The sequence below is a fragment of the Phacochoerus africanus genome, chromosome 7 (assembly GCF_016906955.1).
Source record: "Phacochoerus africanus isolate WHEZ1 chromosome 7, ROS_Pafr_v1, whole genome shotgun sequence".
NCBI classification, from domain to species: Eukaryota; Metazoa; Chordata; class Mammalia; order Artiodactyla; family Suidae; genus Phacochoerus; species Phacochoerus africanus.
The window spans coordinates 75429460-75440354 of NC_062550.1; the positions used below are offsets into that span (position 1 = coordinate 75429460).

At 45.4% G+C, this 10895-nt stretch overlaps 1 protein-coding gene across 1 annotated transcript in view; it reads right to left on the reverse strand.

Moving 5' to 3' along the window:
* SLC2A13 (solute carrier family 2 member 13) overlaps positions 1-10336 on the reverse strand; it is a 381185-nt gene extending 370849 nt beyond the window's left edge. Inside the window, exon 1 of the mRNA XM_047787968.1 lies at positions 9476-10336. Within this exon, the coding sequence (XP_047643924.1) occupies positions 9476-10055 (580 nt within the window). The 5' untranslated portion in view covers positions 10056-10336. The remainder of the gene's footprint in view (positions 1-9475) is intronic.
* Between the last annotated feature and the right edge of the window lie 559 nt (positions 10337-10895).

Sequence of the window (10895 nt, forward strand, 5' to 3'; positions counted from 1 at the left end):
ACTGTGGCACTGGGGACCCCGTCACACTGCTCAGTCTTGTGAAATGAGGTTTCTACTGTGTGGCGTTTGGCACATACTACAGACCACCCCATTCCAAACAATGGTGCTAATATTTCATAAAAGGCCTAAGTATGGAGCACGCAATACTCCCAATTTAAATTTAGAAGTCACTGTAAACTTGCTATTTTTTTTCTCTCTACACCAGGGAAGTTAAATTTTAAAAATATGGAAAAATGTTTTGGGGTTTTCTGCTGAGTACAGATTTTCCTTCAGACAATGAGAGTTTTCTGTGTAGAAGGGCTGCTTACTCTTTACTCTGAAGGTCAAAAGAAAAAGAAAGGTAAGGAAATGCAAAGAGTTGCAGAGAGGAAAGATGCAGACAGGCACGGAGTCCAATCAGGAGAAAAAGGGAAAATAGTTCTACCTGCCTTTGAGTAAGAGTAGCAAAGACTGCTATTTGAGATCTACCAGTAGGTTCTCCATCGTTAGAGGTGTTAAGGTCAAAGACATTAGCGTGAATCAGTCAACTCAGGCCACATTCTTCTTTGAACTTAAAATACAGCAAGAGGGCGAGTTCCTGCTGTGGCACAGAGGGTTAGGAATCTGACTGCAGTAGCCTATGTTGCTGCAGAGGCTTGGGTTCAATCCCTGACCTGGGGCAGTGGATTAAAGGATCTGGCACGGTGGCATCTGAGGTGTAGGCTGCAGCTGAGGCAGCAGCTTCCATGTCCCACAAGTGTGGTCATTAAAAAAAAAAAAAAAATACAGAAGAGGGAAGTATGGATGGATGAAAAAGATAAAAATGTTTTCTATAAACAACTTCACAGCACTTTTGTTAACAGACTTATGTCATCTTACTGACAACTCACTTAAGGAAGGTGCTGCAATACTACTAGGCAAACATAGGTCGTAATTTTCACTGTAACAGGACAATGTCAAAGCCATATAAAAGAGTGGGGGTAAAAGGGTAGGGCAGTGCACACAAACTGTTAATGTGTATAAAACAAGGAAACAAAAGTCAAACAAAGTTATACTTTCCATGTCAGTTTCATACCAGTAAAGAGCATACATCCTCTACAGAAATCCTGCTTTAATAAAAGAAGATAAAACTGAAAGAAATTGTGGGGGTGGGGGAAAGGAACAAGTTTTTTCCAAACTTGACTGGGGGGAAAAAAAAAATAGCACTAGCCGATTAACCGTTTAAGTATCTGGCTGATTCTGACTATGATTACCTTAAAAGTCTTTATTGATGTTAATCTCAGTATTGCATGACGTTTTGATCAAACAAGACTTTACCTTTGCTTTGCATTCAAAGATAAAAATTCAAACTGCTGTTTGGGAAAAAAAAAACTATGATACTTTTGAAAAGTATTACTCAACAGGCCATAGCATACCAATTACAAGCTGCAATATCCAGCTACGAATTGTGTTCCAGTAGAGGGAGTACTGACCAGAGGGTGACAGAGAAGTAACTGGTGTAAATCTAAGATTATTTAGCAAACGTTGTGCTATATAAATTAATATGCCAATTCTCAGAAAAGGCTTTGAATTCTAGTACGTATCTGAATTCAGAGACTTTTTGCTATGCCCCTCCCAGGCACTCAATCACCACTTAAATGCCAACAACATGGAGAAAGAGCAAAATTACATTGTGCGCTATGTACATGCTCACAATGATCAGCATTCTGTTCTTATGCTCTGCTCTGTCACAACAACCTTGTGTGTGTTATGCATGAGATACAAGATCCTAGACAACAAGCAAATGAAGCAAACCGTGAACACTCACATTCCTTCAATCCTTTTGTACCTAACCACACCTACCAACTTTGATTGTAGGTGAAATACTGCTAAAGAAAAACCTGAAAAAAATAACTGAGATTACTCCGTAGATGACTCTGAAGTAATCCTAAAAATAAGCTTACTCGATTAGGTCTGAGTTTGTAAATTTGTATCCTATCTGAAATTTGAGTCTTCAAGTTTAAAACCTTTGGTGTCAGCAGCAGCAGGGAAAGAACAATGGAAAATCTGGTCCCAGGACTCAAGTCAAGGATAAGAACAAAACAAACTGGAGAAACCAAAGGAACTTCTGGTGAAACCAGAAACCTACAATAACGCCATTTTCAAAACAGGCACTCGAGGTGATTTTATGGTAATTAGTCAAGGAAACTAAACCCTTAAACTAAAACAAATACCCCTGATTTCTGATGCTTCTTTTATTACATGACTCCTTTCAAAGAGATTAACGATTCGACTCTACTGCTTGGTATCTACCTTTTGCAAAGGTTTCTGCTGAAAGGTCAACCGACTCTTCCTATTCCAGTAATTCATGACCACATGTTTCAGCCACCTGGTAACAATCTAGCCAAAAGGTTTTTAATACTACAAAATTGAAAGAGGCAAGTAGATGTGAAAGGAAAATCACAATGGAGTCAGTATTGCTAAGAGTGCGCTCTTAAATGGAGCTGGAAGGCCATTAAGACAACGCATTTCTCAGCCTGGAGGGAATCTGACCTTCCGACCTGATAAAGTCTCCCAGAACACCTGCCAGAAACTCAAGATACGTATTGGATTCCTAGCCTCAAACAACCCGAGATTCCTTAAGGATAGGCATTTTCCAACTTGCATCAGAGATCATCATAACTCTGGCCAGGCGACTTTCAGCAACCTGTTGACTTTTCGTCTTTACCTCTTTCTCTTCCTTGGAATACTCGTTTTGGGGTTACCCGAATCAAAATCTCTCAAATCACAATTCCTTTTTTTTTCTTTTCCCTTTCTACAGCAGTACCTGTGGCATATGGAAGTTCGCAGGCTAGGGGTCGAATCGGAGCTACAGCTGCTGCCCTACACCACAGCCACGAAGGATCTGAGCCTCATCTGCAACCTACACTAAACCTTATGGCAATGCCAGATCCTTAATCCACTGAGCAATGCCAGGGATCGAACCTGCATCTTCAAGGACACGATGTTGGGTTCTTAACCCCTGGGGCGCAACTGGAACTCCTTGAAGCACAATTCTTAAGACCCCCAAATAAACCCTACTATTATCTGCAGCCTTCTACCATTTTGTGGTGGTGGTGGTAGTTGTTGGCAAAAGCAGTAGAGAAGAAAGTAAGTTCAAAAGCAGCATGGTTTAAAGAAAAAAAGATAAGGTTTAAGGGATATTTAATCTGGTATCATTTCCAGCTAAAAATCTCCAAAGACTGTCCCTGCGCAGGTAAGGCCAAATAAACCCTATTCAGCCTAATCCACCCCCCCCCAAAAAGAATCACTCCAGTTTCATGAGCACTGCACCACCACCCTTCTCCACTCACCCTATGCTTCATACACTGCCTTGACTTTTTGTGCCTTTACACCTGCTGTTAACTCTAACAGCAATCAGCCCAGTAACTGAAAGAGCAAAAGACTCCAAAGTTTTGTTTTTCTAATTCCGATTTTGAACCAGTGACCTTGTCATTCAACTGCTGTACTTGTTTTACTGCACACCTTATTTCTTTGGGCTTTGAAGATACTGCATTTTTTACAAATGGGAGGTCTCTGGCAACCTGCATGGAGCAAGCCCCCTGGCATCATCTTTCCAGCAGCATTGGCTCACTTCAAGTCTCTGGGTCACATTTCAGTAATTTTCCCAATATTTCAAATTCTTTCATTATTATTATAATTGTTATGGTGATCTGCAATCAGCTATCTTTGATGTTACTACTGTGTAATTGTTTGAGGGCACCACAAGCCTCACCCCCTAAGATGGGAACTTAATCAGTGAACATTGTGTTTGTTCTGCCTGCTCCAGGAACCAGCCACTCCCCAACTTCTCTCTCCCTGTCCTTGGGCCTCCCTATTTCCCTGAGACACAATATTTAAATTAAGCCAATGGATATCTCTACATTTAACAGCCTCTAAGTGTTTAATCGAAAGGAAGAGTTGCAGGTCTCCCACTTTAAATCAAAAGCTAGAAATGATTAAGCTTAATGAGAAAGACATGTCACAAGGCAAGAGCGGTCAAATGCTAGGCCTATTACACTGGTTAGCCAAGTTGTGAAGGTAACATTGAAGGAAATTAAAAGAGCTACCCCAGCGAATACATGAATGATAAGAAAGCAAAATAGCACTATTGCTAATATGGAGAAAGTTGCAGTGGTCTGATAGAAGAGCAAACCAGCTGTTAAGCCAAAGCCTGACCCAGAACAAAGGCCTACCTCTCTTTAATTCTATGAAGGATAAGAGAGGTTTGGAAACTGCAGACAAAAGTCTGAAGCTAGTAACAGTTGGTTCATGAGGTTTAAGGAGAGAAGCTGCTGCCCTGACATAAAAGTACCAGGTGAAGCAGCAAATGCTGATGGAGAACACGGCAAGTTATCCAGATTCAGTTAGGATAATTAATTAATGAAGATGGCTACACTGAACAAAAGATTTTCAATGTAGACAAAAAAACAGCCTTCTACTGGAAGAATCCTCCTTCTAGCACTTCCATAGATAGGGAGAACTCAATGCCCGGCTTCACTTCAACATTCTAGGGCTCTTAAGAATTAGGCTAAATCTACCCTGCCTGTGCTCGCTGAATGGAACAAAGCCTGGATGACAGCACATCTGTTTACAACATGGGTTCCTGAGTATTTTAAGCCCTCTATTGAGACCTACTGCTCAGAAAAGAAGATTCCTTTGAAAATATTACTGCTCACTCACAATGCACTGGTCACCCAAGAGCGCTGATGGAGATGCACAAGATTGATGTCGTTTTTACACCTGCTAACACAACATCCATTCTGCAGCCCTTGTATCAAGGAGTAATTTTGACTTTCAAGTCTTCTTATTTAAGAAACACAATGGGTAAGACTATAGCTGCCACAGACAATGATTCCTCTCAGAGATATGGGCAAAGTCCATTGAAAACTTTCTGGAAAGGAATCACCATTTCAGATGCCACTACCAGTGATTCATGGGAAGAAGTTAAAACACCAACATAAGTTTGGAAGAAGTTGCTTCTATCCTTAATGAAGCCTTTGAGGGATTCAAAACTTCACTGGAGGAAGTGCACTTGTGGTGGAAACAGCAAGAGTGAGAACTGGAATTCGAAGTGCAGCTGAAGACGTGACTGCGCTGCGGCAGCCTCGTGATAAAACTTGAACAGATGAGGAGTTGCTTCTTATGGATAAGCACAGAAAGTGGTTTCTCAGGATGGAATCTATTCCAGGTGAAGATGCTGTGAAGACTGTTGAAACGACAGCAAGAGATTGACAACATTACTTAAAGTTAGATGGTAAAGGAGGAGAACCTTCGGAGAGAACTGATTCCACTTTTGAAATCATTTGTGAAATGAAGAGTATGCTGAAGTAGCCCACCTGACTGCTGTCTTATCTTAAGAAACTGCCGAAGCTGCCCAGCCCTCAGGCATCACCATCCTGATCAGTCACCAGCCATCAACACTGAGGCAGGACCCTCATCAGTAATGATTATCAGCTGAAGCCTCACAGGATGGCTAACATTTTTTAGCAATACATTTTTTTTTTTTTTTTAAGGACCCTACCTGCACATGGAAGTTCCCAGGCTAGGGGTCAAAACAGAGCTGTAGTGGCCAGCCCACACCACGGCCACAGCAACACAGGATCCAAGCTGTGTCTGTGACCTACACCACAGTTCACAGCCACACTGGATCCTTAACCCACCGGGTGGGGCCAGGGATGGGACCTTCGTCCTCATGGATACTGGTCAGGTTCATTACTGCTGAACTCCCAATGAAACATTTTTAAATTAAGATATGTACTTTTTTTAGACCTAATATCATCACATGCCTAAGAGATTACAGTATAACTTTTATATGAACTGGGAAACCAAAAAGCCTGTGACTCACTGTACTGCAATATTCACGTTATTTTGGTAATTCTGAACCAAACCCACTATACCTCTGAGGTTTGCCTGTAAGCTATTTCCACATCCAGCAAAAGGACTCCTATTTGAAAGAGCTAGAAGCATTAAATGAGAGAGATAACATAAGGTAACAGGAGGGTGCCCAGTACACACTAAAGCACTAATAACAATTCTTTTCCTGGCTCTCTGTAAATCTACTGAACTCCTACTCACCCTTCAAACCCCAATTTAAATATCTGTTTCAGTAAAACCTCCTTAATTATGTGTTCTGTCTCCCCCCCCCCGCCTCAAAATCAACTGTCTACTCTTCTGTGTTTTCCATGGCACTTAAAGAAACTTCTATTGAATTTTAATTGCTTGTTGATGGCCTTTCTGTTCCAGTAGGGAATGAACACCAGGGTGGGATTTTTAATCTAATTACTGCCTACTCCAAAAATGACAAAATCAATAATAGAAGCTTAATTAGCATTTGTTGAATAAATGAGTAATTTCATTAAACTATTACAAACTAAAACCCTTAGATGGTCTTTCAAACATTTCATGATACGCTGGTTTGTTTTTTTTTTTTTTTTGGACTTTTGTCTTTTTAGGGCCGCACCCTCAGCATACAGAGGTTCCCAAGCTAGGGGTCTAATCAGAGCTGTTGTCGCCGGCCTACACCACGGCCACAGCAATGTCAGATCAGAGCCGCGTCTGCGACCCACACCTCAGCTCACGGCAACGCCAGATCCTTAACCCACTTAGCGAGGCCAGGGATCGAACCCAAATCCTCATGGTTCCCAGTCGGATTCGTGGCGCAATAGCAATTCTAACATAGATTACTATCCCTATCAGCAATGGAATGTTTTTCATGATTCTGCTTACTATTCATTTATTCCACAAGTTCAACAAGTGCCTCCTACAGGCTAGGAGTACATTAGTGAACAAAATAAACAGTAAACCCTGTCCTCGTCCAGCCTTATATTTACCAAAGGTAAATGTGTGGAAGAGAGAAATTACCATTGCAAATGCGTCTGAAAAAGGTATCTGAAGACACAATTTGTTATTATCAACAGTTACTAAATATCCAAAAGACAAGAAAAACACCTGACAACACATAAAATTTACTTAGAAAAGCATGGAAAACCCAGATTTAGCATACTAACAAGCAAAATTGATTTTGTATCCCTTAGAAATGCTCAAGTTAAAGACGCATTTCCTTGTAGCTAAAAATATTTGTGACTTCGTTTTTGGATGGTTAGCAATCTTTGTGACTTCTGAGGGGTTTACATGTACAATTACATACAGCACATAGATCCTAATTTGAAAGGTGGTCATGTTTAATGTGGCCTATTTCAAAGCCTGTTTATGAGCCTTAAAACAGTCTTCGTTTATAAGTGAGGAGGGCTTTTTATACAACTTCGTACCAGGGCTTCTGTTCTAAGAGGGTGCTACCCCAGGAGTGCAACAGGCCACACCAGGCCTAAATCAGGACGATGTCCTAACTGGCTGCACTACAAGGCAAGCAGCCCAAGCGCCAGAGAACGAGGGTGTGAAGCACAGAGGCATCTGCAATTCTTTCACACTAATCTTTCCAATCTTACCTCTTGCTTCATGCTCTGCTACATCCACCTGATTCCCCCAAAACGGCCTATGCTTTCTTCTCTTTACCCATTCCCTGGCTAAAAGGTCCTTTCCTCCTTTCTACTGTCAAAATGCTACTCATCAACCTAACATTTCCATCTGGAAGAGCTTACGCTTCCCTCTGTCAGGAGGAATAGTACCTACCCTTTTTTAATTCATCAGCCCTCTCTGCCAGCCCCTCTTAGAGCTAAGCAAATTCTACCTCGCTTTAATCCTGCCCTACCACTTTTCTTACTGGAGTATAAACGCTCCTCTCTGTTCTGCTCACACATCTGCTCCTCTCTGTTCTGCTCACACATCTGGTGAGGGCTCTTGCTCCCAACAGGGGCTTCATTTTCCTTTCAGATAAAAGGGTAAACATAATACCCAAACATCCAATACTTGCCATAGCTAAAACCTTGGAAACTTCATTTAGAGATCTCTGCAAAACAGTGCTGCATTTCGAAATCACAAGATTCAATCCTACTGAACAAATCTTGGTACCTAAAATTACATCATTTCAATGTCAGAAGAAGCAAAAAGGTAGTCTGGGTGTCCCATGCAGAGAATGCTGGGAACAGAATCCTGAAGGCACAGGTGGTTCCTGTACAGTTAAGTATCATTTCAGCAGTACTTTTTGGTCTTTTTGAACTTGAATGCGCCAACTTCACATTTTACTGAGAGCCTTGCCCTGCCTGCTTCACTAATTAACAGTGCAGTGAACAAACAAAAGGAAGGTCAGTAATAACAGAGTCGGGATATACAGTACAGTGAGCTGGGTTTTAGGCCCACCGTTCCTACATGTGGAGCTGTATAATTGGGGCTCCCTCCCCTGCAGAGCCTGTTGAGAGGAGGTGAAAAGCGTAAATGTCAAACACGTGGTGAATGAACAGATCCTCAGGAGCCCCAGGTTTAAAGGGCTCTTTCATCAATCCCCAGCCATAGGGAAGAAATACTTCAACAGCACCCTAAAGGAAACAAAAAACTGAATTATGAAATGAAACGTTAAAAAAGCATCAGCGGTGTGTCTTAGAAGAATGACTGGTGAGATTTAAGTCTCAACCCCCTACTTTGCCTCAAAAGTGCTTTCTAATAACACTGAGCACATTCCAAATAGCTTCCATCTGCCAAGAACTTGCCAATTGCACCTCCCCTGCTCAGCAACCAGGGTGAAAAATCAATGCCAAGGGAACATTAATCCCTTCGTTTTGAAGGTAAATTGCAAACATCTACCTTGCTGGGCATTTATCCACATCGTGAGTAGCTCTGAAATGAATTTAGGAAGTGAACATAACCCAAGGGAAAGCAGGAGAGGCAAAACAAAAACGAGAATGGATGAACATGGATTTAAAGGAAAAAGTGATAAAAACAGAAAAGCCAAGAATTCATTTGAGAAAAACATGGAAGCAAAGGGCAATACAAAAAGTAAAAACAAAAGGAGGAAAAAAAATAATACTCCACCCTAAAGATAAATGGCTAGAGAAGGAAAGTGAAGAGTAGCAAAGAATAGAGTCCAGATGATTTAATTAACTTTAAAAATTCTCTTACTGTGACTTTAAGACTGACTGCGTTCGTAGTTCGGAATCCTTAGACAAGTAAAGGGTCTAGCAGTGGAGAAACAGTGAGACTGCCTGAAAGTAAAGGGACCTTCCCTCCTAAGCTCTAGATAGGCATCAGGTAGGGCTGGATCAAGGAAAAAGCTGGTGATGCGAGGGATTCCTGGAAATGCTCAGAGAGGCAGCAATCACGCGGATTCACTAGTCCGTGGGCGATGATTCCACGTGGGGCTCGAGGTGGGAGGAACCACAGCGAACCCCCATCCCTATCCCCGGGGAGCCTGAGAGGCCGGACTAACAAACAGATGGGCTTTCCAGGCAGGCGCAAGAGACATGGAGCATTCTCCAGGGCCGGCCGGACCCGACGGGGACCCCGAAGGGGCAAAGGGAACGCAGCGACCAGGGTCAGGGCGGTGTCGCCAGGGCCCCCCCCGGGCGCCCAAGCCGGAACTCACCGATGCCGAGCCCTACAACCAGGCGGCCGGCGAGCAGCGTCTCCTTGTTGTTCGCCGCAGCAAGCACCGCGGAGCCGGCGGTGAAGAGGGCACTGGCCAGCAGGATGGCGGCGCGGCGGCCGAAGGCGCCGTTGAGGGCCCCGCCGGCTAGCGCCGAGACGGCAGCCGCTCCCACCGTGCTTGACACGAGCAGCTCCTGCCATAGCGCGTCCAGGCTGAGCTGCCGCTTGAGCAGCAGCATGGCCCCCGACACCACCCCGGTGTCATAGCCGAACAGGAAGCCGCCCAGCGCAGAGAAGACGGCAACCACGTACACGAAGGCGGGGGTCTCGTCCTGCTGGAACTGCCGCCGGGCCGCGCGCTCCAGGTCCCCGACGCCGCCGCCGCCGCCGCCGCCGCCGCCGCCCGCGCCCGCGCCCGCGCCCTGCAGGCTGGCGCTCGACTCGGCGGCCGCCAGGAGGCTGCGCTCCCCAGCCGCGCTCGCAGCGTCGGGCTCCTGCTGCTTCCTGCGCCGCTCGCCCATGAGGCTGCTCAGGCTTCGCAGCGTATACTCCACATTCTCGCTCGCCTTGCGGGACATAGGGCAGGAGCCCGGGGCTGCCCGGGGGGGCTCGAGGCTCCGCGGGCCGGCGGTCTAGGAGGGCTAGACAGCCCGAGCGGACACAAGGAACCGCAGCCGCCTTCCTCCTCCCGGCTCCCGCTCCGACTGCCAGGGCAGCCGCAGCCGCAGCTGCCGCGGCCGCTCCGGGGAGAAAGTTGCTGCCCGCCGAGCCCCGGCGCTGCGGAGTTGGAGGCTGGCGGGTTTCACTCGGGACTCACGCCCCGCTCCTGCCGAGCTGGCGCTGCGGAGCGGGCGGGAGGCGGGGCCGCAGGTCACGTGCAGCCTCGGCCCGCGGGGCCGGGCAGGGACGCTCCGCCCTCCTCGGGTGGGGCCAGGCTCAGCCCGCCCAGGACCCCTAGACCCCACCCCCAAGTCGAGGGCGACCTCTGACCTAGGCGCCTCCTGTTAGGGCTCTCGCATCTTTACAGCTTTACAGACGCCTAGTTTGGGGGCTGCAGCTGGGAAGCAGGCCGCTGTTTGAATACCTGGTAATAGGAGAAAGGGCCTACGATGATTGCACGGTTGGGAAAGGCAAGGAGAAAACCCCTTAATGCAGCCTGAGGATGGCCAAGCCTGGAACGGCCTAGGAAAATATATCCTGTTATAGCACATAGCAAGTACACTTCCTCCCTTGTATAGTATTGTAACATTAATGAGTTTGTTCTGGAGCAATAAAGTTTCCCCCAACGCCGGTCCCTCCTCAATCTATGCTTATTTTAAAAGCAAAATACGCCTTGTTTGAGGGCAGAGATAAGTGTCTCCCCAGGTGAATCCCAAACATCCTTCCATGGATCCCTGATGTGTAAAAGGAAATTCACA